The 27,046-nt window shown below is 40.8% G+C and overlaps 1 protein-coding gene across 2 annotated transcripts; it reads left to right on the top strand.

Moving 5' to 3' along the window:
- Positions 1-59: 59 nt before the first annotated feature.
- Positions 60-25,312, top strand: RNF20 (ring finger protein 20). 2 transcript variants are annotated; one of them, XM_067743789.1, is made up of 20 exons: positions 60-217; positions 1,273-1,427; positions 6,626-6,793; positions 6,900-7,047; positions 7,200-7,382; positions 11,410-11,528; positions 13,761-13,907; positions 14,080-14,157; positions 14,365-14,484; positions 15,824-16,003; positions 16,964-17,099; positions 17,423-17,544; positions 17,666-18,036; positions 19,279-19,396; positions 20,209-20,358; positions 21,913-22,125; positions 22,675-22,800; positions 22,968-23,108; positions 23,855-23,956; positions 24,211-25,312. In XM_067743789.1, exons 2-20 carry the CDS (start codon positions 1,299-1,301, stop codon positions 24,385-24,387), a joined length of 2,928 nt encoding a protein of 975 aa, XP_067599890.1. In that variant the 5' UTR covers positions 60-217; positions 1,273-1,298; the 3' UTR covers positions 24,388-25,312. The 2 variants fall into 2 exon arrangements, with proteins under 2 accessions (XP_067599890.1, XP_067599891.1); XM_067743790.1 differs by having other exon boundaries at positions 90-126.
- Positions 25,313-27,046: the final 1,734 nt, after the last annotated feature.

Raw genomic sequence — 27,046 nt, 5'->3', positions numbered from 1 at the left:
GCGTCACTTCCGCCCGGTTGGGTCTTGTGGTCCACTGCGCCAGGTTGAAGCGACTTCCTCTTTCCTTTCCCTTCTTCCTCTCCCTGGCCCCGCCTCCCGGGAGCCTCGCTTGGGCTTCGCTTGCGGGTAAGGGGTGAGAGGTGGGAGTGTTACGCGGACCTTGGTGAATAACTGCCCAGAGTTCTGCTCCCGGGCGGCGCAAGTTGGAAGAACTCAGGTTAGATCTCTGACAAGGGTGGGAGGGACTCTGCAGCCAACGGGATCTCCACCCTCTCCCGCTCCCAGGCCTCCCTCTCCGGGGCCTGCAGTTGGCCCATCCGGATGCTGGGGTCCTTGGCCCCTCTCGAGTAGGATTGAGGCCCTTGTCCTGCTCCTCTCTCTCCAGGCGAGGTCCCACTCAGGTTGCTGCCACCGATACCCTTCTCCTGGAGCTTGAATTGGAAGCAGAGTAGTGTGTAGTCTCGTTGATGGAAGTAGTAAAGTGCTTTAGCATCTATTCCGCCTCCTATGAGCTCTGAAACCTTGGGAGGCAAGTAGGGCAGACAGAATATCTGTTCTCTTGCATTGTGCATATAGAGAACTCACTCTTCCAAGGCAGCATGGCTCCCTAAAAGTTAGAACTGGGATTCACACCCAGGTCTAGCTTCCACAGGGTTGCACAAACTCGTGGGGAGAGCGTTTGGATATAGAGAAGAAACTGCAAATATATAAAGGAGAGCTAGCATTTCTGAGTGCATACTTCATGCTAGGCATTATGCAGAATTCTTTCTGTACTTACTTATTCCTTATAAGGAGCATAGGAAGCTTATATTGTTGTTATTTCTGGTTTAGGAACTTGAGGCTCAGAGATGATAAATGACTTGTCCAGTATTAATAATTTAGTAGACATCTCCCAGGTCTCTTTCAGCTCTCTGATTCTCCCAACACTATAGAAATAACTTCTTTTCTAATCAAACTGAACTTTTCAGATGTTGACATTTCAGGAAATGAGATTCCTGAAATTTTTCTTGGTCTCTTCACCCTTTGCCCATTGGCTTATTTCTTAGCAGCATCCTATTTAGAAATTTGTAGTTCCGTAAATTCAGCTGTGACTCTTACTCCACAATTTTCTCTTTCCAAGAGAAACTTAAGGATCATGTTGCTGAGTGTGGAATTGATGGATCCAGGTTAAAGGACTGGCCAGAAAAACTGCTAGTTTTTACATCATAGGTGGACCCTCTTTAGTTCTCTTTGCAAAACTTACCTAAGTTTCTGTCTTTTTTTTCTCTCCAGGAAAACAGCTATCATCTTGTGCCAAGATGTCAGGAATTGGAAATAAAAGAGTAGCTGGAGAGCCTGGCACATCTGTGCCTCCGGAGAAGAAGACAGCTGTTGAAGACTCAGGGACCACGGTGGAAACCATTAAGCTCGGGAGTGTCTCTTCAACGGTATGTGGAAACAATGCTGTGAGAGTGTGTTTTTCTTCTGTCCGTGGCAACCTGAAAGTAATAATTTACGGAAGCCTTCTGGAGTAAGGGAAATTGACTTGAAAAGAAGAGGGAAATGAAACAGCCAGAAGTAGATGAAATGATGCATTGCTCATTTCTGAAGAAGAAATATATTGACATTTGATCTTTATTTTTAAAGGTATGTTTATATTCTCTGAAGATTCTGGTCCCTGATACAGCATTGAGGTATTCAGCATTATAGGTATTTAGTGAGGGAGCTATACACTGATTTTTCATTCATTGAAAACTTAGGTGCCAGGTACTAAGAAGCAATGTAGAAAATCACCGAGAGAGTGTCTTCTTATTTCCTTGTCTATAAAATGTAATTATAGTACCTAACTCACTGGGTTTTTGAGAGGATGAAATGAAAGAGTTCCTGCTAAGGAGTATTACCTTTAACATGGTAATGTACTATTAATAGTTTTTATTGGGCTAGACATTGTGGCTATAGTGGTGAATAAAATAGATATTGTCCTTGCTGTTATGGAGTTGACAGTTTTATTAGACTGTTATACACCAACAGCTTATAGTAATGTTATATGTCCATTAGACATCAGAAGCTCACTATAATAGGTCAGGAGTCTGTATTTTGGAGCTCAGCCATGGTGATATGGTGTAAAAATGCTTCACATTTGTATAGCCTACAAAACCACATCTACTCTTTGAAATTGAGGATCAGAGAATAATAGGAACATTCAGAGTAAATTGTTGATAAGTATCATTTCTGAAGTTGTCTGGGGTTCATCAGCCTCCTGTTGCCAGGAGGTGATTTTTGTCTTGGCACTGTCTCACGTCATGCATCCCAAGGACATTTATTCATTCAATAATAAATATTTGTTGAGAATCTGTTATTTGCCAGACACTGTGCTTTACCCTAAGGACAGCCCCTGGACTTCAGCTTGTAGGTTGGCACTGAGCAGGGAACAGACTGTCATAATAGAATGGGAAACGTGCTCTTCACAGGGATAACTACATGTGCTAAGGGAAGCACCGAACACACGTCCCATTTTGGACTTTATCCAGAAGGCCGTGAGGAGCTACTGGAAGGTTTTAAGCAGGGGAGTACCATGCTCTGACTTAGGTTTGGAGAATAGACTGTAGGGGAGCAAGGGTTGTAAGCAGGAGTTCAGTTAGGAAAATTGTTTCCTCATTCCTTCTCCCTCTCCTCCCTCCCACTCTCCCTCTCTAAGGGTGGGGAGCTGGTGCATGTATCCACTGATCCCTGCCCCAGTTGGTTGAAGGTTGCCCTTGAAGGCAGTAACTCCTCCTTTGCACTTTGAGGTTGCTGTAGTAAACAAACTGAGGTTGTGGAGCAAAAAACTTTGAGACTGCAAGGTATGCTTGAAGTGGGACACTGGTAGGGTGACTGGAGCTGTTCACCGGAGGTGTGCTGAAGTCTGGAAGGCTGACAGATCATGGCATGGGGCGCAAAAGTGTCTGCTACATGTAGGAGGCTGTTGCCGTAATCTTGAGGGATCACGGTGGCTTGGGCCACTGTGGAGGTAGTGTCGACAAGATTTGCTTGTGGATTGGGTGAAGTATATGAGAGGAAGGAGGCACGATGACCCCAGGATTTTGGAAGTATGCAGTTTTCACTAACTGAGCTAGGGAAGGGTATGAGAGGAGCAGATTTCTGGGAGCTGTGGGGGATGAATCATGAGTTTGAAACTGGACATGTAAGTTTGAGGTATTTATTAGGCCTGTGAGTGGATAGGCAGTTGGATGAGGTGATCTGCAGTCTGTGGAGAGATCTGGGCTAAAGCTGTACATTTGATACTCATTATTTTTTTAAATGGTATTTAAATCCATGAGACTATAGGCTCTCCCATAAGGAATGAGCATAGACAAAGAAGTCTGAGAACAGGGCCCTGGAGCACTGCAACCCTTCACGTCAAGGAGATGAGAAGAGACTAATTGAAGAGGGGCCATTGAAGTAGGAGGAGAATAAGAGAGAGTGGGGTCCCGGAAGTCAAAAGAAGAAAATGTTTCAGGAAGAGGTTGATCAGGTGCTCCTGATGGGTTGAGCAAGGGGAGGACTGAGACTTAGATTTAGCCTTAGAAATTTCACTGGAGACTTGACAAGAACTGTGTTGGTGGAGTGGCGGCAATGGCAGCCTGACTGCAGTGAACTTAAGAGAATATGAGAGGAGGGAAAAGAGGGCAGAGGTGTTGCTTTGGAGGAGTATTGATGTAAAGTAGAACCAAGAAAATGGGGCCTTAGCCAGAGGGAAATGTGGGGTTGAGGGAAGGTTTTCTTAATTTGTTTTTTAAAGTAGGAGATATTACAGCATTTTTATTTATTGATGAAATGATTTGCTAGAGAGGGTAAAGTTGCTGATGTAGCAGAAAAAGAAGACAGTTACTGGTGTGATGTCCTTGAATAGAAGAAAGAATGTAATACGATGCACAAGTGGGAGAATGGGCCTTAACTAGGAGAGGGATGGTTTATCGACAAGAAGGAAGGCAAGGGATGTGGGTTCAGATGTAAGCAGGGCAGTAGTGAGGGTTGTGGGAGATGGAGGTGGACATGCTCTTCTGATTGCTTCTGTTTTTTTTCAGTGAAATCAGAAGCAAGACTCATCTGAGAGTGAGGATGGGGGAGGAAGTTTTGGAGGTGCGAAGAGACAGGAGAAGGTAGGAAGTAGTCACCTTGAGGAGAGAACGGACTAGAGAGGGGGAGTAGGGCTGCTGGGCAGCACTGAGGACCTACCTGAGTCTGTGAGCATGAGTTTAAAGTGAGACCAGTCAGCATGGTGCTTTATTTTTTCTAGTCACATTTAGCTTCATGGATGTAGGTGGAGAGTTGGATGTTACCAGGATTGGGGTTTTCAGCAGGCAAATATGGAGCAAGGGAGGAGAAGGTTATAAAACAGTGTGACTGGTCGTGGAATTTATGTTTGATAAGGAAGTGAGGAAGTGAGAGGAGTGAAAGACATAGGTACAGGACGAAGGTATAGGACCAGTGGATTGTATAATAGATCCTGGAGGAGTTGAAGAATTGTTGGAGTTGATAAACTATAGAGAGTGAGCTGGAAAAACAGGTGGTAACTGTAGAGAATGGGTTGTTTGAAATTGAGTTTATAGAGAACATCCAGGTACAGCTGAGACCACGAATAGGAATAACTGGGAGTTTGGTGACTGAAGGAGGTAAAGGACAAGATCATTGGAGGAGAGGAGGTCAGGATACAGGATCTGAGATACAGGAACGATCATCTATATGGGAATTGAAATCAGTAAGAAGTACAACATGAGTAGTATTGGAGAGAGTGATGACAAGCCAGGTGCTAAATCTTCAGGAAATGTGGGGAAGTGACCTGGGCATTTATAGGTGAGTGCAGCAAGGCAGGGTGGCAGGTGGTCCAGACCAATGGCATGAGCTGCAAAGCTAGGAGGTTTTAGGGAGCAAAGTGGATAATGGCTTAGTGGCAGTGGAGAGCAAGGAGGACACCCACCTGCCTCCAGGCACAGGGCTTCAAAGCATGTGGGAGAGAAACAGCCATCACTGGAGAAGCCTGCAGGGAAACAGTGTTCTTATCCAGGTTTCAGGTGGAGCAAAGAAGGGGAAGGTGATGCTCAGAAAAGAGGTTAAAGATATAGTTTATTAATAGTATTCATAAACTGGTACAGTTGGGAAGCTGTTGACAGTTTTGGTGTATCGAGACTGTTTAACCAAATGGAAGAGAGGAAAGTAAAAGTGAAACGAGAAATTGGTGCTCTAATAAACGGTTCTTACTTTAAAATATTCATTAATTTCTCAGTAAAGTAAAAATGTAATCATTTCGACATGCTGTTTCTTTGTCTGAAGTTCTCCCTCCCCCCCATCCCCCCACCAGCTTTTCTTAGAGAGAGGTTAAAGATACTGAGAGGGGTACACAATTACTGATGGAGTGACGTTTTTGCAGAAACAGAAGAGAATGGGATCCTCAGCACAAGTTGAGGTTTTAAGAATATGGGCATAAGTTGGTGAGTTGTGTGGATGGGTTTAGGAGATAGGAAATTGAAGAACTTTCCATCTGATGGTTTCTGTTTTCTCTTTAAAACGGAGGCCAAGTCACCTGCTTAGTGTGATGTGAGAGGAGACAGGGTTTGGTAGTTTGACGTTGCCTCAGTGTAGAATAGGAGCTAGATCACTTGATCCAGAAAGAAACATTTCCGGACAAATGATAAGATCTGCTCAGGTTAGAATTCATTTTATAAAGGCACCAGTCTCCCTGGTTTAATGACCTTATCTAGAAGTCTCAGCATACTGGGTATAGGAATGGAATAGTCTAATACGTGGATTAATTCAGATTGGGGTTTGTTCGCAGAGGTAGAATAAAAAGATTAAAGGCAGAGAACTTGAGGAGCCTGATAGGCAGGAGTTTGAAGGAATGTATTATAGGGTATAGTCAAGATATGGAAGATAGTGGAGACAGAGGAGAAAGGAGAAAGTTCAAAATTTTGGAAATCCAGATGAAGACTGGTATATTGAGATAAGAGCATGAGCTATCTGGAAAGATGGTTTTATTCAGAGAATGGAAAGTTGGAATTTAAGATTTCAGATGTGACACAGTTCCAGATAATGACAAAAGTCTAGGATGTGGCTTTTGAAATGTCTGGCTGAAGCACAGTGAAGGAAGTAATCATTGGAGTTAAGGAATTCAAAATGCTGACAGTGTAGATGCTAGAGGATTGGATGGTTTGTCCACACAGGTACATGTCCACATGTATATTGAAGTCACCAGATGTGTTGACGGGGACTGGGATACAGAAGGACCTGGTTGTCAAAGTCTTGAATAAATGACGGGCAGTGGTTAGGAGATAGCTGATTGATTGGGGAAGAGGGTGATCTAGCTGGATGGTGGAGCCTCACAGTAGCAGTATTTTGTGGATGTACATGTGACTAGAACAGTGAGCTGGGTGAAGTCAAGGTTCTAGTGTATATGTGTGTGTCACTCTTTGCTCCCATCATCACAGACCTTTACCTTTATTTATTTCTTCTGCTTCTACTTCTTATCCCATTATTTGCTGTAAGATTTTGTTAATAAATATCTTTTTTCATAGGAACTAAGTAATGCACATATTAGCCCCTGTTGAGTTTAACCACTGATTTGTCTAATTTCTTTATGGAGATTAATAAGACTGGTTTCCTGGGGCAGGAGGAGTTAGACATTCGAACACTGCAAGCCAAAAATCGCAAACTGGCAGAAATGCTGGATCAACGGCAAGCCATTGAAGATGAACTCCGTGAGCACATTGAAAAACTGGAACGAAGACAGGCCACCGATGATGCCTCACTATTGATCGTCAACCGGTACTGGAGTCAGGTAGCTAGCTTGTTTTTATCTGAGCATTGTAGTTCTCCTTAGCAGACTCTTTATTTCCAAAGTTGTTTCCTTTTGTATTTTCATAACTGTACCTTCCCTCCTCCAGTTTGATGAAAACATCCGTATCATCCTTAAACGTTATGATCTGGAGCAGGGTTTGGGAGACCTACTCACAGAAAGAAAAGCCCTTGTTGTGCCTGAGCCGGAACCAGACTCTGATAGCAATCAGGAACGGAAAGATGACCGAGAGAGAGGTGAGTGTTGGTGGCGGATTTGCCACTTCATGCTTTCTGGGTGTTTGAAGTAGAGTTTCGCTTTGAGGCTCTCCATTTGAGGGGAAAAAATAGATTTTGATATTTCCAGTTTTATAATATTAGGGGCTTCTTTTTTCCCCCTGTGTCCTCAGGGGAAGGGCAAGAGCCAGCTTTCTCTTTCCTTGCTACTTTGGCCAGCAGTTCCAGTGAAGAGATGGAATCTCAGCTGCAGGAGCGCGTGGAGTCCTCCCGCCGAGCTGTGTCGCAGATTGTGACCGTCTATGATAAACTGCAAGAAAAAGTGGAGCTCTTATCACGGAAGCTGAACAGTGGAGGTGAGGCAAAAACCAGGAGACTGGAAGCAGAGGGGGAGAAATAGGAACTCACCTTTGTATGCTAGTTTGTAGTTTTCAGACTTACATATTTATTTTTAATTAAATTTCTTGGAGTCAGTTTTAATATGTCCTTGTTTTTTGTTTTTCTGTTATCTCTAATATTTTCAAAAAAAGTTGACTCAGGCTTTAGAATTGTTAGATTTTAGTGTTTAAAAAGATAAAACAGGGCTTCCTTGGTGGCGCAGTGGTTGAGAGTACGCCTGCCGATGCAGGGGACATGGGTTCGTGCCCCGGTCCGGGAGGATCCCACATGCCGCAGAGCGGCTGGGCCCGTGAGCCATGGCCGCTGAGCCTGCGCATCCGGAGCCTGTGCTCCGCAACGGGAGAGGCCACAGCAGTGAGAGGCCCGCATACCGCAAAAAAAAAAAAAAAAAAAAAAAAGATAAAATATTATAGGGATGGAAAAGTGTCTATTTGAAATAAAAGTATTATTTTATGTTAACTAATTAGATTTAATGCAAAAACTTATATTTGTTCAGTGTAGTTAAGTATTTGTGTAGTTAGGTTGCATCTTCTTTTTTGAATTTATTTATTTTTGGCTGTGTTGGGTCTTCGTTGCTGCGCGCGGGCTTTCTCTAGTTGCGGCGAGCAGGGGCTACTCTTCATTGCGGTACGCGGACTTCTAATTGCGGTGGCTTCTCTTGTTGCGGAGCACAAGCTCTGGATGCACAGGCTTTAGTAGTTGTGGCACACAGGCTCAGTAGTTGTGACGCATGGGCTCTAGAGTGCAGGCTCAGTTGTTGTGGTGCACGGGCTTAGTTACTCCTGGCACGTGGGATCTTCCCGGAACAGGGCTCGAACCCACGTCCCCTGCATTGGCAGGTGGATTCTTAACCACTGCACCACCAGGGAAGTCCAGGTTGCATCTTCTTGTTTTTTTTTTTTTTTTTTTTTTTTTTTTGAGGTACGCGGGCCTCTCACTGCTGTGGCCTCTCCCGTTGTGGAGCACAGGCTCCGGACGTGCAGGCTCAGCGGCCATGGCTCACGGGCCCAGCCGCTCCGTGGCATGTGGGATCCTCCCAGGCCGGGGCACGAACCCATGTCCCCTGCAACGGCAGGCGGACTCTCAACCATTACGCCACCAGGGAAGCCCCAGGTTGCATCTTCTTAAGTGCCCTGATTTCATGCTTTAAATAATAATCCTGGTCTAGTTGTAATATATTAATTTCTCTGATTGTCATTAAGATGTTTAACCTTTCATTTCTGAAAGAAATATGTCAAATGCAATGGAGGTTGAACCATTGGCTGGGAAAATAAGAATTTTCTTACTCTGTAGTTTTGTTTTTTAAGATACTTGGGCTAAATTATCAATAGAATTAAAAGAAGAGGCATATTAAAGACCTGTGAATATTTTGTGGGCAAAGGTTTCCTTTGCTTTTCCAATAGGGTGTGTATTTCGTATTTTATTATTTGGATAACAGATACTTGTTTTAAGATATACAAATCAGAAATCACATAAAGTACACTACACAAGTTCTTCCATCTTACTTTCCAAAGACAGCCATTGTAAACAATATTATTCGTGTCCTCCCAGGCTTTTGTGTTCATATATTGCATCTACTTGTGTGTTCCCAGCTCAGCTATGTCTCTTGGTGCAGTGCCTTGCCTCACTCTTCTTTGTTTCTCCATTTTCTAACACTGTTTCTGGTGTCTAGTGGGTGCTTACATAATGGTGAATGAATGGCTATAAATCTTCCCTGTCACCTAATGTAAACTGAGCTGTATGTTACTCCTTTCTCCCTTGGCTCCACTTGAATAGTTAGAAGGTATTATTAAACATTAGTAATATGCCACACGGGTATACCATATGCATTATGGTTTATACAGTATGCATGGTGTACCAGATAATATGCTATATGCAGAGGCTATGAAACTTGATTTTATAAATGAATATCAAGTAAAGGAATTGCTGTATTTAAAAAGGAACTAAAATGAGTAACACATTAAACAGTACTTTAAAATTATTCTTTTTTTTTTTTTTTTTGTGGTACACGGGCCTCTCACTGTTGTGGCCTCTCCCGTTACGGAGCACAGGCTCCGGACGTGCAGGCTCAGCGGCCATGGCTCATGGGCCCAGCCGCTCCGCGGCATGTGGGATCCTCCTAGACCGGGGCACAAACCCGTGTCCCCTGCATCGGCAGGTGGACTCTCAACCACTGTGCCACCGGGGAAGCCCTAAAATTATTCTTTTTGATGGCATGCATTTTAAGGTAGGATTTAAGTTAAAAAATAAAAACATTCGTTACAAGTTACAAACTGCTAAGCTATTATTTATAACATAAAAGGCAATTGCCATTGATAAGCCGAACGTTCTAAGAGATAAAGGTGTATAAAGTATGAATTGTAGCATCAACTGTAACTTTTGGCGGTTCATTTTTTTCCTCATGTTTATTTGGTCCTTGATTCAAAAGAATTACATTTATCAGCTTGTTTATTAATTCACTAAATATTTATTGAGCTCTTATTGTATTCTGGGCCTTATTCTCAATATTTTAAGACATTAAGAGGACTAAAATTCAGCCCCTAGTTCTTAGCTTGGGTTATGAATCAGAATCATTTTGAGAGTTTTCGGATCATACTCTTTTTTGGCCCTGCCCATGTTTATTCTTATTTAGTAGGTATAGGATGGGTCCTAGGTATCTAATTTTAGAGGTTCCACAAATGATTCTGATGGGTAATCTTGGTTGAAAACCATAAAAGCCACCGCATGACCAACCTGTGTTATGTTTCTAAGAGTGGTGCCAATTTTACTTCCTGATAACTGTCTCTAGGGGTAGTATATAACCCGAGAGTATGTGGTTTCATTTACTAACATTTGGATTTCAGCTATAGTATCTGTGACTGATTTTAAACATACTAATTTGGTATGGTAAGTTCTGTAGATTTACTGCCTTCTTTGTAAATAATACTGCACACTTTGGTTTTTTTTTTTTTTTGTTTGTTTGTTTTTTAACATCTTTATTGGAGTATAATTGCTTTACAATGGTGTGTTAGTTTCTGCCTTATAACAAAGTGAATCAGTTATACATATACATATGTCCCCATATCTCTTCCCTCTTGCGTCTCCCTCCCTCCCACCCTCCCTATCCCACCCCTCTAGGTGGTCACAAAGCACCAAGCTGATCTCCCTGTGCTATGCGGCTGCTTCCCATTAGCTAGCTGTTTTACGTTTGGTAGTGTATATATGTCCATGCCACTCTCTCACTCTTTCCCAGCTTACCCTTCCCCCTCCCCATATCCTCAAGTCCATTCTCTAGTAGGTCTGTGTCTTTATTCCCGTCTTGCCCCTAGGTTCTTCATGACCATTTTTTTATTTTTCACACTTTGGTTTTTGAGCCTCAGGAGTGCCTCTGGCATAGTATACCAGAATATGATAAGTAATTCTATGCTCTTATCTTTATTCTTCATGATTTTATAGGTGCTCATTTGAACAAGGAAATTACTGCTCCCTGCCCTTCCCTTCCCTTCTTTCCCAACAGAGAGGTGCTTCACGTTGGTGTTAGTGACTAATAGGAATTTGTGACAGCCTTAGAAAATAGAATTTTATTGCTATTAAGTCTGACATTGATTAGAGATACTTCTGTCTTGTCTACAATTCTAAAATGCAGGGTTTTTTGGTGATTGTGCCTTATCTGAATAAAGTTATAGGACCTCTCCTTTTCTTTTCTCAAGGCATTTTAATTTTATAGAAAGGGATGGGCGTTAGGTGACCTTGCCTCTGTGTCTACCTCTACAGAAGCACAAAGTTGACTAATTTCCTTAAGCAAGTGCTTTAACGAAGGACTAAGTCCTCTACGCAAGCCTGGATTCTTAATATGTCATGTGAAGATAATAAAAACCAGCCTACTTCTTGAAATTTTCAGGAAAATAAAGTGAGATAGCATGTTAATGCTTTGGTGGGATACACAGTTGTAAAATCTGACACTATAGATGCTAACTAAACTAAAGTACAGTTCTTCTCCCTCAGATAATCTGATAGTGGAGGAAGCAGTGCAGGAGCTGAATTCCTTCCTTGCACAAGAAGACATGAGGCTACAAGAATTGACAGACCTCCTTCAGGAGAAGCATTGCACCATGTCTCAGGAGGTACTTGACCGGAAAGGAGATGGCAGTTTCCAGTGGCCTGTGGCAGACATTGACTCAGATACTAAGTGCTTCAAACATCATCTTACTCTAGAAAGCCTGTTTTTATACTGAAGAGCATGCAGGGCAGGTTAAAGCAACCAGCTCTGAGAAATCAAAATCCGAGTAAAGGTTAAGGGAAGGAAATAATTGAACGTTTCTCCTTGACTCTGCCTCTGTTTAAGTGGACATTTTGGGATCTTAGTTTTTAGGAAGAATTACCATCATGGAGATTTGCAAAACAACACACCAAACCCCCAAATATTAAATTACTCCAGATATAAAAGACCATGTACAGTATTACTGAGGAATAGGTTGGTAGAAATTTATCTGAGAATGGAGGAGTAGGAAATACTGCATTTATGATGACCTATGAACTTGAGGAATGTGGGTTTTCAATCCAAACTTGGACACACATAGTGCCACGACCAAACTATGTCAAGATTTGGGTGTTTGTTTATTGTATAAAATGATTGAGACAATGTGGTGATAAGCCTTCTGCTGAAATTTGACCTACCTTAGCTTGGCCACCCAACTCTTATGCTTATTGGTAAGTTAATAGTTAACCGTTTACTTAGTGCCTAGCACTTAAGTACTTTACGAATATTATCTCTCATGGTCAAATAACTCTCATTTTACTGCTAAGGAAACAAATTCAAAGAAACTGATGACTGGTCTGAGGGCACGTAGCCAGAAAGTGATTGAACTGTGATTTGGATGTAGGTCTGTTCAACTTCAAAGCCTATGTTCTTCATTATGTCCTCTTTCCTAAACTCCAGTGCCAAGGTGCATGCTGGGCTGGTTGCCTGGGAATCATTTGGGAAGTTTATTAATACTTCTCATCAACCTTCAAAGGGGTTAGAGTATAGTGGTGCTTATAAAGAAATTGGAGTGTAGTAAAAAAATCAGTATAACTTTCTGTCATGTTTTAAGGCATAAGCTAGGTGCTACCAAGATGAAAAGGTCTTCCTTTACCAGCCCTTTCCCAAATCTCATTTAGCATTACTAAGTTGGAGAGACATATTGCTCTGCTCAGCTGAGCTGATATCCAAGACGGCTCTCACGGCTGGTTGTTTTTTCTTTTTTGTTTTCTCTTGTTTTTTGGGGTTTTTTTGGCCGTGGCACGTGGCTTGTAGGATCTCAGTTCCTTGACCAGGGATTGAACCTGGGCCACGGCAGTGAAAGCACTGAATCCTAACCACTGGGCCACTAGGGAACTCCCGACTCATGGGTGGCTGTTGACGCTGCCTGTCAGCTAAGAGCTCATCTTAGTTGTCCACTGGAGTGTCGCCTCTCCAACATGGAAGTTTCAGGGTAGTTGGACTTCTTACATGGCAGCTGACTTCTTCCAGAGAATGAGTGTTTCAAGAATATCAGGCAGAACCTGCATGGCCTTTCAGACATAGCCTTGAAGTTATGTAGCATCATTTCCACTGGGTCACCAAAGTTGACCCAGATTTAAGAGGAGGGGACAGTGACCTCACCATTTTTTGGGAGAACTGTCAAAGAATTTGGGGGCCATATTTTAAAACCAACACAAAAGATATGTGTAGATTAATGTGGACATGTAACAGTTTTATAATTAAAGTATTAAATAGCATTAGCTATGTACATCTCCTAAATAAGTAGAGAACAACATAGATTTTTGTATCTTTATAGCATCTGATTCTAGATTGCCCTGGGCTCAGCTTGAAAAAGAGAATGGAAGTTTTCCTTCCATTCTCTTTGGATTATCATTTGTTGGAATATGGGAAGGGAAAGTAGAGGGTAAAGATAGCTGTCTTTTCTAAATAAATATTTGAATTTTTATCTCCTAAAATATTTGTCTGGTAAAATCAAGGATGTTATCTTTTGTCTCTTAAAAAACATATTTTCTGATGGGTTTGTGGTCTATATAGGGAAATGGTGCTTCTCAGAGGCAGAAAAATTATTGAATCTTAAGTAGTCTTTTCTTTGTGAGAGTTCTTATAGACTTTTACAGTTTTCGTGATTGTGACTTACCCAAACTGTTAAACTTGTGATTTCAGTTTTATACTCATGTGTTGGGAAGAGGGTGAAATAGCTTTTACTTAAACCTTTTCTTTAATGACACATAAGCATGGGTTAATTTTGTGGGATTTGGGATATAAGGCATTCCTTTTCTAACCTGGTCTTTTTTTTGCTGTATTTTTCTGAACACCTGTGTTTGGGATGTAGTTCGCCAAGTTGCAGAGTAAAGTGGAGACAGCTGAGTCACGAGTATCTGTCCTGGAGTCCATGATTGATGACCTGCAGTGGGATATTGACAAAATTCGAAAGAGGGAACAGCGACTCAATCGACACTTGGTAGAAGTCCTAGAACGGGCAAGTGCTGTTTTATTCATAGTTGGAAGACTATTCATTTTAAGGAGTCTACTCAGAAAGGATGGACTTGGGTAGTAGTACTTGGAGAAAAAATGGACTTCTTTGAAAGTACTTTGGTTATCAGACTAAAATTTTAGGGCCTCTCACTAAAGAATCTTTGTCTTCTCCATAGGTGAATTCAAAAGGTTATAAAGTATACGGTGCAGGGAGCAGTCTCTATGGCGGCACAATCACTATCAATGCCCGGAAGGTAAAATCGCGACTCCCCGAGGGTTTGTTTTTTTGACCTGGTGTCAGGTATTGTGTTAGGTACTTAGGATTGTGTTCACAAGTACACAAGTGACAACGTGGGGTTTTGCTAGAAGAGTGGATCAGTGGAGCTGGAAGCTTAGGAATGGGAATGATTTAGAAATTCCTTTTCTTTACTCTCATTTTGCTATTTCCTGCTTTTCTCCAGTTTGAGGAAATGAACGCAGAACTTGAGGAGAACAAAGAGTTGGCTCAGAACCGTCACTGTGAGCTGGAGAAACTTCGGCAAGACTTTGAGGAGGTCACTACGCAAAATGAAAAGCTGAAGGTAGGAGAAACAACTCTGAGGGGCAGTAAAATGAAACTTTTTGCTGATAACTCACATATGTGTTGTGAACTGTCATAATTTATTACGGGAAAGAAAAATGTAAGTTTTGTTGCTATATCCATTTATTTAGTTATATATATACTTAATATTGGTACCCTGCCTTTTCTGAAAAGAATTTAAAGCAACCTACAAAAATACATTGGCTGAATCAAAGGCACTAACTTAAGAATTGTTGAGAAAAAATGAGGAGTAGGGTGAACTAGGGTGAGGATCCAAAGTGGGTTTTAAAAATGGGGCTTGTATACAAGATACATGCAAGAAGCATGTAGCTACAGTACGTAGGCCACTCCCATGTCAGTAACTGCCAAATGTGGGCCACAGAATCTGCCTCTGCAGCTTCTAACTGCCAAAGCAGAGAAAGAAACATGGTCAGTGATCCTGTTGGTTTTCAAACCTGCCCATTAGAATTTTCTCTCCCTGGTTCTTGGGGGGAAGAAAGTAGATTCCGAAAGTCTTCCCACCCCTCTTTCAGTCACAACCACCTATCTTTTATAATTTTATTTGTTTCTAGGTAAATATATGAATAAAGATGTTTGAACTGAAAAAAAAAAAAAAGAACAAAAACAACCTGAGTTGAATCAGTTGATGTGTTTGGGTAATTAAAGTAAACAGTTACTTAGGAGAAGCATAAGTTTTTTTGTTGTTTTTTTTTTTGCGGTACGCGGGCCTCTCACTGTTGTGGCCTCTCCCGTTGCGGAGCACAGGCTCTGGACGCGCAGGCTCAGAGGCCATGGCTCACGGGCCCAGCCGCTCTGCGGCATGTGGGATCTTCCTGGACCGGGGCATGAACCCGTGTCCTCTGCATTGGCAGGCAGACTCTCAACCACTGCACCACCAGGGAAGCCCCATAAGTATTTTTGGTACAATAACAAAAATACTTTTCTCTGTGACTGTCAATAAAGAGAACAAGTTAGTGGCTAGGGTCCTCAACTATGTTCTTAAAATAAGTATCCTGACAAATTTCTTAGTGCTCTTCTCTGTCCCTAGATCTGACAGATTTCATAGGGCTTTTCTAGTGTCCTTGGATCTAGGTTGACACATAATGTAAAACATGTATCAATTAAAAAAATCCTTGGGTGGAAGAATACAGGTACCAGGTACCACCTCTTGGAGGGTCTAATTTAAGTTAGGATAGATTTTATGTAACTAGAGGAATAGGTAGATAGATTTCATAAAGTTTGTCTCAGTTGCACAAGACGTCAGAGAGTTTAAGATTTTATTTCCAGGCTAGCATCCTAGATTCTGCTTCTGACTTTTCTTTTCTTTGGGCCCTCCTAAGGTGGAATTGCGGAGTGCTGTGGAGGAAGTGGTCAAGGAGACTCCAGAATATCGCTGCATGCAGTCACAGTTCTCTGTCCTGTACAACGAGAGCCTGCAGTTGAAAGCCCACTTGGATGAGGCTCGGACCCTACTTCATGGCACCAGGGGTACCCACCAACGCCAAGTTGAGCTCATTGAGGTAACAGCCTAGCTTTGTCTTCTGTATATAAGCTTCCTCCCTCATAAATTTTATAATTTTACTCTCTTATGCTCAATCTTTTATTCATTCAGAAAACATTTATGGAGTGGCTGTAGGTCTTTACTCTGCTAGATGGTGGGCATCCTGCCATCAGAGATCTTAGAGTCTAGTGGGGAGAACAGTATCCAGTAGAATGCAGTGTGTTGCAATAGAGTATATCTAAAAGGTGCAGTGATAAAGGAGACAGAACATCTGATTTGACTGTGGAGCCGTCCTGATTCCACTTGCCAAAGTGCAGTATGACTCTTAAGGATAAATACAAGTTTACTGGTAGATAAAAATAGGAGAAGGGCATTCCCAGCAGTGAGAACAGCAGATGTAAAAAAAAATAGTTTAGTATGGCTGGAGTCTTATGTGCATTGGGGAGAATAGTGTATAGAAGCTGTATCACTGCTTACAAGCCATTATATCATATAATGGCATATGTAAATAATTTTTTTAAGGCAGAAACTTTCATTCATATGTTCACTTCTGTATTTTCCATTGCCTTTAAGGTTATGTTTATAGTAGTTTGTCTTTTACTGTGTGTCTGCCAAAGAGTTGAGTATATCTTACTTTACTGTTTATATACTGTTTTCTTCTTTAGTTCTCCAACCAGATTGTAATATTCTCAGTTAGGAGCCATTTCCTATATTTCTTGAGTCTCCTGCTAGTTCTCAGATGAGTGTTTTGTAGCTGTCTGGTGCTCATTAAGTATTGATTGAATTGGAACTTTTCAGAGTAATCCCTCTTTTCTTGATGTTTTCTCTTTTTCTTTTTAGATCCTTATAGATCAAAGATCTATATACGTAGATAAGGATCTTGATCCTTATAGATCAAATTTAGGAAACAGTAATAGAATATGATGACATGTCCACATTTTGATAAGAATTTTTGATTGGTTCCTTTTTCTGTGTGTAGCGAGATGAGGTTAGTCTTCATAAGAAGCTGAGGACCGAAGTGATCCAGCTAGAAGATACTCTGGCCCAGGTCCGCAAGGAGTATGAAATGCTGAGGATAGAATTTGAGCAGACCCTTGCTGCCAATGAACAAGCAGGTACAGTTACTCTGGCTCCACCCTGTAGTTCGTCTGCTGCACATGCATTCCTTGAAAGACACAGCGTGGTCACCAGGGTTTGTTATGGAGCTCAGAAGTCCTAAAGAACCTTAATTCAAATCCTGTCATTCATTTTGGTTTACAACCTGGGTGCTTGTTTTTTAACTCAGATTGGCCAGTTTTGTTTTCATCTTCTGAGAAGGAATCTTCCTTTTGTCAATTCTCCCTGTTTCTCAGAGGTCCCTCCTGTGTTCTACACTTTCTCTCCTTGTGCCTTTGCCCTTGTCACACTTCTTCCTGACATTGCTATTGCTGTATTTAAGGCCCCATAAACCGGGAGATGCGCCACCTCATCAGTAGCCTTCAGAATCACAATCACCAGCTGAAGGGGGAGGTCCTGAGGTATAAGCGGAAACTGAGAGAAGCCCAGTCTGACCTGAACAAGGTAACCAGGAGCAGGAGAATAAGTATTATTTTCTGCTAAGTTTGCAAAGCTGTCTTGGGGTGAGGAGAGTGGTGTGGTCACCGTAAGTGTGGGTGCTGCTTTCCTTTCTCTGCCCTCCCAGACACGGCTGCGCAGTGGGAGTGCCCTCCTGCAGTCTCAGTCCAGTACTGAGGACCCTAAGGACGAGCCTGCAGAGCTAAAACAAGATCCTGAGGACTTGTCTGCCCAGTCCACCGCATCGAAGGCATCTCAGGAGGAAGTCAACGAAATTAAGTCCAAACGCGATGAGGAGGAGCGAGAACGAGAAAGGAGGGAGAAAGAGAGGGAGCGAGAAAGAGAGCGGGAGAAAGAAAAGGAGAGAGAACGAGAGAAACAGAAACTAAAAGAGTCAGAAAAAGAGAGAGATTCTGCTAAGGATAAAGAGAAAGGGAAACATGATGATGGAAGGAAGAAGGAAGCAGAAATTATCAAACAATTGAAGATCGAACTCAAGTAAGAGCAATGTTTAGAGTAACTATTTCTGACTCAAAAGCTAAGGTTAGGACATCGTGCATGAAATGTTTGAATGATGGCATCGCTTATTCAATAATTGTAATGTATCAGGTGTAACTAAATGTACAATTAACGTGGTCTCAATTCTTGATCAAGTGTACGACTTCAGTGGCCTGTGTGGCTATTGTATACTCTGGTTCAGTGATCAGGTCTCAGTAAACCCCATTGTTGTAGCCTTATTCTTCATGAATCCAAATTAAGGAAAAGGATGTCATGATTGAGGTAACACTCATGAGAATTATTGGAAGTAAATACTGCTGTTTACTAGATTTGGGCAAATTGTTGGCATTAATTATAATTTAAATTATAGTAGGTAGAATATGTTTCGCTATAACTTGAACAGTATTGATCTCTTTGCCTGACAGTTAAGTAGTCTGTGTGTATATCAGATCGCTTTAAGAGATTTCTAGGAGGTTTACTCCTACAGGCATTGAAACGGTAAGACAGACCTTTAAGTCAAGAAACACTGCCGTAATCTCACATATCGCTGCTTCTCATCCTGCTCAGCCGTACCTTTTCTGATAGAACCGGTTCCTTCTTGCTCCCCGTTTGTCATGGTTGAGCCTTTATTGGTGTTTGGATTTAAGGGACTACTGAGCTCAAAACATTTGAACTTCTTTGGTATATAAAAGGATAATTAAGAGGTTTGAAAATTTAGTAAGATAAAGTTTTAGCCTTTAGCCGATGGTTAATCGCTCAATTGTCAAATCTAGGAATAGCAGTATATTTTAAACTTTGAATTTTCTCCCTTTTTTTCTCTCTTCCTCTTGCTCTCTTTAAGGCAATTTTTTTTTCCTCCCAGTGCGGTATCAGAATTATTTGGGTGACTTACTTAAAGCACATTCCTGGACTCCATCCCAGACCTACAGAGTCTCAGTTTCTACGAGTGGCGCCCCAGAACTTTGCCTATTTAACAAGTGCCATAAGTGTTTATTTTATAACTATGTTGGAGAACTTGGTCTGACGGGAGAAATGAGTCTTTTTTGCAAACTTACTTTTCTATACTTTCTGAGTGTATCCAGAAATCTCTTGATAGTCTGTGCAAAAGTTTTGTCTTTTAGATGTGTTATATAAAGTGTAAAATAGAACTGTTGTAAAATATTTTGCATAATTCAAAATTCCCTTGCTCTGATGCCCTTTGTTTTCTCATTACACCATTCCCCTCTACCACCCTCATCATAGGAAGGCACAGGAGAGCCAAAAGGAGATGAAACTATTGCTAGATATGTACCGCTCTGCCCCAAAGGAACAGAGAGACAAGGTTCAGCTAATGGCAGCTGAAAAGAAGTCTAAGGGAGAGGTAATCTAATCTTCCATTACCTGTCATTCTGGTCAAAATCTTCCATTTGTGGGATTCTCCTTCACACTTCTGAAGGCTGTAGTTTCTTTAAAGTTAGATTTAAGACTTAGCAACATTTTCTTCCCTTTCAAAGACCATCTAATATAGAGACTTCCAGATTTTCCACTAGGTGGTAAGGTATATCAGAAATACGGGGAATAGGAGTAACCTTTTCAAACTTTTTGTTCCCCTTTGTGCCATGTAAATCATTGTCATACTGATTTGCTTTTTCTGGTTACTTCTGGGAAGAATGCCTTATTTTAAAATTGGGAGCCTAGGAAAAAAAAGAGTGAGAACTATTCTAAAGAAAAGTACATTTGCAGTCCTCAAAAATGCCGCTTGCAGGGCTTCCCTGGTGGCGCAGTGGTTGAGAGTCTGCCTGCCGATGCAGGGGACACGGGTTCGTGCCCCGGTCCGGGAAGATCCCACATGCCGCGGAGCGGCTGGGCCCGTGAGCCATGGCCGCTGAGCCTGCGCGTCCGGAGCCTGTGCTCCGCAAAGGGAGAGGCCACAGCAGTGAGAGGCCCGCGTTCCGCAAAAAAAAAAAAAAAAAAAAAAAAAGGCCACTTGCAGAAGCGTGTGATGTTGGAATGGAGTGATGTTAAAGCAGGGTTGTGATGTGGTGCACTAGTGTATCATTTGTCTCCTTCCATAATCCTATAAAGGTTCTTTTGGTGTTATGGGCCCTCCATCTGTGCACAGTATTAATTGATTTTTGAAATTGTATTATAGCTTTTTTGTTTTTCTTTTGTGTGATTTCTTTCCTCCTATAGTTGGAAGATTTAAGGCAAAGACTCAAAGATCTGGAGGATAAGGAGAAAAAAGAGAACAAGAAAATGGCTGATGAAGATGCCCTGAGGAAGATCCGGGCAGTAGAGGAGCAGATAGAATACCTGCAGAAGAAGCTGGCCATGGCCAAGCAGGTGGGCATACTTTCTTTATTTAATGAGCTTTTTAAGTAAATTTTACTTGATAAGTAAGTTATTGACAGTGAAATTTGCCCTGTCATTCCAGTCTTTTTTTTTGGTTAATATTTTTTTCTCCTGTATGTTTGTTTTTACATTGAAGTCTCTCATCCTCCAGTTACTTTGTTTTGTGTATTTGTGAGGAAGGAAACTTACTTCTATTTTCAAATGGATAGCCAGTTGTTCAAAAACTGTTTCTTGAGGGATGTATCGTTTCTCTGCTGATCTGCAATCAGGGGACGTAATGAATATAAAATTTTATAAAAAGATATAAAATTTTATACACATTATGATTATAAATACATGAAACCAAGAAAAACATGTTCCCCAAATAGGTTACAAATAAATAACCAATATGTCAACTGTAGTGGTTTCTGGATCATAGAACTATAGAGACTTGTCCCCTTCTCATAAGGAACATATATTTCTTTATTTTTAAGTCCCAATGGATTTTATTAACTTTCAATAATAAAGATACCAAAAATGGTTGGAAAAACCATATAGGTACATAAATAAACCAAAGTACACATGGGTATTTAATACGTGCAAAAGATACAGTTTTAAATCAGCAAGAAAAAGGAAGACGATTAAATGTGGTGGGCAAAAGCAAAATAATTTTGGAAAAAAGTTGGAGATATATTTGAACACTCTACACTAAGATAATTTCCAAATGGAACATATATATAATGTTAAAGAAATCCATAAAAGAACCAGAAGAAAACAGATAAATTTCTTTTTAAATTTGAAGTGGAGAAGACCTTTCTAACTATTAGTAAAAGTCTAAAAAATATGAAAGATAAGATTGATAATTTTGACTTATACAAAAGACCACACAAAACCTCTTCTACATGGCAGCAAAGCCAAAGAGTAAATGAGAAACCTGGAAAAAATATTTCTAACTCTTATCATGAAAGGGCTTATCTTTCTAATATATATTAAAAAATCCCCAAAAAATGATAGGGAAGAAAACTCAAAAGCCCAATAGAAGAACAGACGAAAGATATTAATAATTCATAGAAAAACAAATGGCTCTTAAACGTATGAAAAGATGCTCTGTAATTTATAATAAGACAAATGTAAATTAAAACTATTTTTACGTTCAGTTTTTCACCTATCAGATTGTTATGAAACAGATGTTTTCAGAGTTGAAAAGTCTGTAGATTCAAGTCAGTATTATAATTGTGGAAAAGTATGAGAAAACGTGAGGTTTTATGATAGAAATTTTCTTAACCAACTCCTACTTGATCAGTTTGCTAGATTATGGTGTGTATAATTTTAGTCTGCTTCAGCTGACCTCAAATACGGCCCAGTTAATGAGCATCAGACCAACAATCAATGCCAATGGCTTCAGATTCCTAGGGCTAACCTAGTGACAAAACTAAGCTTCTTAAAACTGTCTTCTCTGTCACTAGGTTATTTCCATAACAACAGTAGGAAAGTTTAGTTTCCTGTGTGCATTTCTTTGGAGTTAGAAGATTCCATTAAAATGAAGGTTCTTCTTTCTTATTTTAGGAGGAAGAAGCTCTCCTCTCTGAGATGGACGTCACAGGCCAGGCCTTTGAAGACATGCAGGAGCAAAATATCCGTTTGATGCAGCAGTTGAGGGAGAAGGATGATGCAAATTTCAAGCTCATGTCAGAACGTATCAAGTCCAATCAGATCCATAAGCTGCTGAAAGAAGAGAAGGAGGAGCTGGCAGACCAGGTTTTGACTCTGAAGACTCAGGTAACTAGAATGAAAAAAGCTTTCCAGAATCCTGTTGAAGTAGGGTGCTTTCTACACGAAGATACAAGTAAAGAAAATGATTATTGTGGCATTTTTTGTAATAGGAAAAACTCCCCAAAACTAATGTACATGATTTGGGTACTGGTAAATAAATTATACATCCCTACAGAGGAGTACAGTGCAGCTGTTTAAACAAAAGTGGATCTGCTAATAAGGAAAAATGTTTAAATATATCATTAAGGGATTCATCTATTTATCCCTTTTGTGTTAAAAATGTGTATGTCTTTGTGTGCACGTGCTGTGTATCTTAAAAATTTCTGTAAGGCTGCATGAGAAGCTGTAAGAGTGGTTACCTGATTACATCTGAACGTTGGGATGAGAGAATTACCATAGTCTTGCATGTAATTTGAAAGGTTCATGGATAAAATCAGTAATAGTTCGAGTTTTCTAACAGATTCTCTTTTGTGGGCCTGTGGATTAACAGAGCCTAGTCAATTTTTTGTGTTTTTCCTTCCTGTTTGTGTTAAAATGTGATTTTCTTTTTCTAAGGTTGATGCCCAGTTACAGGTAGTGAGGAAACTGGAAGAGAAGGAGCATCTGTTACAAAGCAACATTGGAACAGGGGAGAAGGAGCTGGGTCTTAGGACCCAAGCCTTAGAGATGAATAAACGCAAGGTATGATCGATTACTCTGTGGTCTAAAGTGACAGTTAGTCTTCAGAGGAACAGATAAGTTTAACACTGATAAAATTACAGGTTCACTTTATTCCTTGGGCTTGGTAACATTTTGTCTCACTGGAAATAAGTGGTGATAAGTTAATGTTGTTCATACATCCCTCATAGGCAATGGAGGCAGCCCAGCTTGCAGATGACCTCAAAGCACAGTTGGAGTTGGCTCAGAAGAAGCTACATGATTTTCAGGATGAGATTGTGGAGAACAGTGTCACCAAAGAAAAAGATATGTTCAATTTCAAACGGGCCCAGGTCAGTTGTTTTTTCTTCACTTTTTGCCTTTTAGGTATTTTCTGAGCTCTAAGATGACCTATGTTACAAAAGAGTCATTGGTCTATCGTATCAATATGTCATTTCCTATTTAACTGTAAGTTCCTTGAGTGAAGAGATGGAGTCTGTTTTCTTCACTGAAAGCTATCCCCGAAGCCTATCATGGTGCCTGCCACCTAATGGGCATGAAATAAATACTTATTTATTTAAATGAATGAGTTAGTGAAATCGTAAAGAAGTAGCAGCAAAAAAAACACTAGAGAATTTTAAAGTTCTTCTTTAAATTCTTCTACAATTTTTTCTATTTTTTGCATGCCAGCTGTTTCTCATGCTGCCTTTCTATAGTTATCTATAAGTCTGTAAATTCTGATCCAATCTATCTTCAGCCTAAAAACTAATTGCCTTAAAATAAGGTGGCCTATCAAGTTTTCATCTTTTTTTCTTTTTTTAAAATTTAATCCCTCTAAACTTAGACTGGAGTTTCGCAGAACTGAACTGACAGTAGTTAGATGCAACTGAAGTTTGGTGATATGATTGTGGTTGCCTGTTCCGAAAAAAAAGAAAATAGCTTGTCATTTGCAATTCTCTACATTCCTAAAATATAGTTAGGCATGAAAGGACAGAAAGTCCTTTCTTTCTGCAACAGAAAGTTCAGGTTGGAGCAATTAATTTTTCTCAAAAATGACAGATCTGGGGGAGTGTGTAATGGGTATGCTATCCCACCACAGGAGGACATCTCTAGACTTCGAAGGAAGCTGGAGACCACAAAGAAACCAGACAATGTACCCAAATGTGATGAGATTCTGATGGAGGAGATTAAGGATTACAAGGTTAGAAAAACTGCCTCAGTGATTTGTGTGTGTTTTTTTGTTTTGGCCTACAGTGGCCTACTAACAGATTAGGATAATAAATACTGAACTCCTTTACTTGAAGGTAACAGAGAATGCTTTATCATGTGTGTGTGGTGGGGGCGTGCGGTGCTATTACTGTCTTAGTGCTTAGTGGATTTTTTGCTTATATATCAGAGCCATTTGGGTCCTAAACCTTTATGGTTGCTCTGACTCTGATTTCTTTTTTTTTCTAGGCACGCCTGACCTGTCCGTGTTGCAACATGCGTAAAAAGGATGCTGTACTTACCAAGTGTTTTCATGTTTTCTGCTTTGAGTGTGTGAAGACCCGCTATGACACCCGCCAGCGCAAATGTCCCAAGTGTAATGCTGCTTTTGGTGCCAATGATTTCCATCGCATCTACATTGGTTGATCCAAGCCAAGAGAAGAAGAGGGGCAGGCTGGACGGGCACTTAGTCATTAACCATCAAACCTCTACCTCTTCTCTCCTTGACTGTCACCCACAGGGCAGTTTGTCCGTCAACTCCCTTTCCTTCACAGACTTTACGTCCGGGTTCTCCTCACTAATACCTAGGTGACTTCGGGAGGAAAGGACTGGTAATGCAAGTCTTGGGTTTTAGAATGAATTAGAAACAACTTTTATTTGTCTTCCCTACCAGCTTTGTGTATTTCCTGCCTTTAGACTTTTCAACATCTTCAGGCTTTTACTGTATAATCTTGGATTGTCCATTCCTCCTGAAGAAGTCAAATTGGTATTTTTGACACAGAGAAAGAAACAAGAGTAGAGACACATGGCTACTTGCAGTGGGCGGTGATCTTTTAGAAATAAGCTGTCTGCAGGCATAAACAGTACTTGATTTGGGCAGTAAACTTTTTGTAAACTTGGATTATAAAATGGTATCATCATGCTACTTATTCCTGGATAGTTTGAAGCCTTAATGAAATTTATGTCCAGGATGATTCAATCCATTTCCTGTTCACTAGCCAAGTAATTTGTTAAGGTCAGCTGGCCTCCTTGTTACAGTTACTTAAGTTTTGAATGTTCTACTCATTGATGCCTTTAAATTTCTCGAGGCCAGAATGATTTCAAATACTATAGCCCCTTTTATCTTATAATGAAATCAAGATTGGAGAGGATGGGGCACAGGGCTGCGATGGTGAAGAGACCTTCTGGGTACCCTGGGGTCTCGATACAGGGAGGCCTTGGTGAACTATGAATTACTCTCATATGCCTCTCCACAGGGGTTGTCGTCACTCCTGTTTTCCAGAAGATTCTCTGTAATGTTTCTGTAGGACTTTATACTCCACAAGCTTCAATTAAAGCAGGATTCAGTTTGCTTTTGTGTTCATGTTTTCCTTTGAAATTTTTCTATTTGTCAGTATTAGTTGATTTTATACCTGCTGTTTTAGAATTGAATTCTCTTGAACAGAAATAATCAACTTAGATTAAGGGGCTAGCTCTGTTTAAAGTATTTATTTCTCTGATTAATTGAAGCACTTTTCTCCCAGTTGTTTTATTGAATCTGTTCTGCGGAGTGATTATGCCTAAAATATAATGGTTTATTTGACTATTTATTTCTCTCTCATAGTTCGCTATGGGGGTAAGAGATTGTGATTTGTTTTCCAGAGGGTATCAGACTGCCTGGCACTTTAGTTTTAGAGTTCTTGAGGTATAAGATTTATAGTAACCAGAAAACCAGAGGTTTTCTATATCTCTGGTAAGGGGTTGTGTAAAATGGATCCCTTCTTGATTACTACCTGTCCTAGAAGAATGGGTAAGGACAAATTGCGTGTCCTTTTGTGGTCACTACCTGTAATTGGAAGGACTTGTGATGGGTTCTACAGAGTCATGTGGAATGGGTTAATAAATGAGTCTAACTGAGAAACCTTACAGTGTCATCAAAGAGGTCACGGGCCTCTCGATCCCCTCACCCCCCTACCCAACACACACACACAGCCATAAGGGGGTCTGGCCCTGCTTCAGGGTACACGGTGCCTTTGCATTCATTAATAGGGCACTTTCCCCTTACTGTTCTCGTCTTATAAGGAAACTTGTGAGGGCAAACAGACTATTTGGGCAGCTAGTGGTTTGGGTTTGGATATTAATTGTTTATGACACTTGGCTAGGAAAGCCAGCTGCCCAGCATCAGGGGACCCTGGAGCCTGTGGAATGTTGTGGAAGGAACCAGGAGTCCAATGGGAAGCTGGATTTAGGGGAAGTTCTTCTAGCTGCAGAGAGCAGGGAGCCCCTAGTCCCAACTAGCTTCAGGTCCAGGCAATACAGGAGGAGCTCTTAAAGTCATTTTTAGATAACGACCAAAAACGGTGGTGACTTGGTGCACTCCGGCTTCTCATTAGAGAAGAGGTCAATGAATGGGCTTCAGGAATACCCACAAATGGTATATGAAATTTTGTTTGTGTGTGTGTACATTAGTCATAGCTTTTTTCAGATCCTTAAAGAATCAAAATTTCTTAAAGGAATTTTGAAACTTAACAAATACCAAAAAAGTTAAGAATCACTGCCCTAGATCCATAAGAGATTTTTTTGAGGATTTCTTTAAAGTAATGCCTATAAATGCCAGTTTCAAAGATTATTGTAGAAGTACTAGAGTCTCTCTCTCTTTTTTTTTTTTTTTTAACATTTCAGGTCTTGTAGAGATGGTCTCTTATTCTTTTTTCTTTAGTTGTTACCTTGGAAATTATCTTGGCCATTTGGACCACAATCAGGGTTGATGTGCTCTAAGGCATATATCTTAACTGCATGGCTCGGCTCTTACCTTCTTACCTACTCTAGGGATCTTTTTCAAAGGTCTTTGGCTGTTTCTGCTAGCGATTGCATTCTCATATGAATTTACAGTGGGATTTCTTGGTTTGTTCTTTTTTTAAAAAAAAAATTATTTATTTATTTATTTGGCTGTGTCGGGTCTTAGTCGTGGCATGAGGGTTCTTGGTTGTGGCATACATGTGGGATCTAGTTCCCTGACCAGGAATCAAACCCGGGTCCCCTGCATTGGGAGCATGGAGTCTTATCCACTGCACCACCAGGGAAGTCCCTAGGACTATGTTTTATT

This window comes from Pseudorca crassidens, chromosome 7 (assembly GCF_039906515.1).
Source record: "Pseudorca crassidens isolate mPseCra1 chromosome 7, mPseCra1.hap1, whole genome shotgun sequence".
Classification (NCBI taxonomy): Eukaryota; Metazoa; Chordata; class Mammalia; order Artiodactyla; family Delphinidae; genus Pseudorca; species Pseudorca crassidens.
Note: the sequence above shows the minus strand (reverse complement) of the source record. Positions and strands in the feature narration are given on the sequence as shown.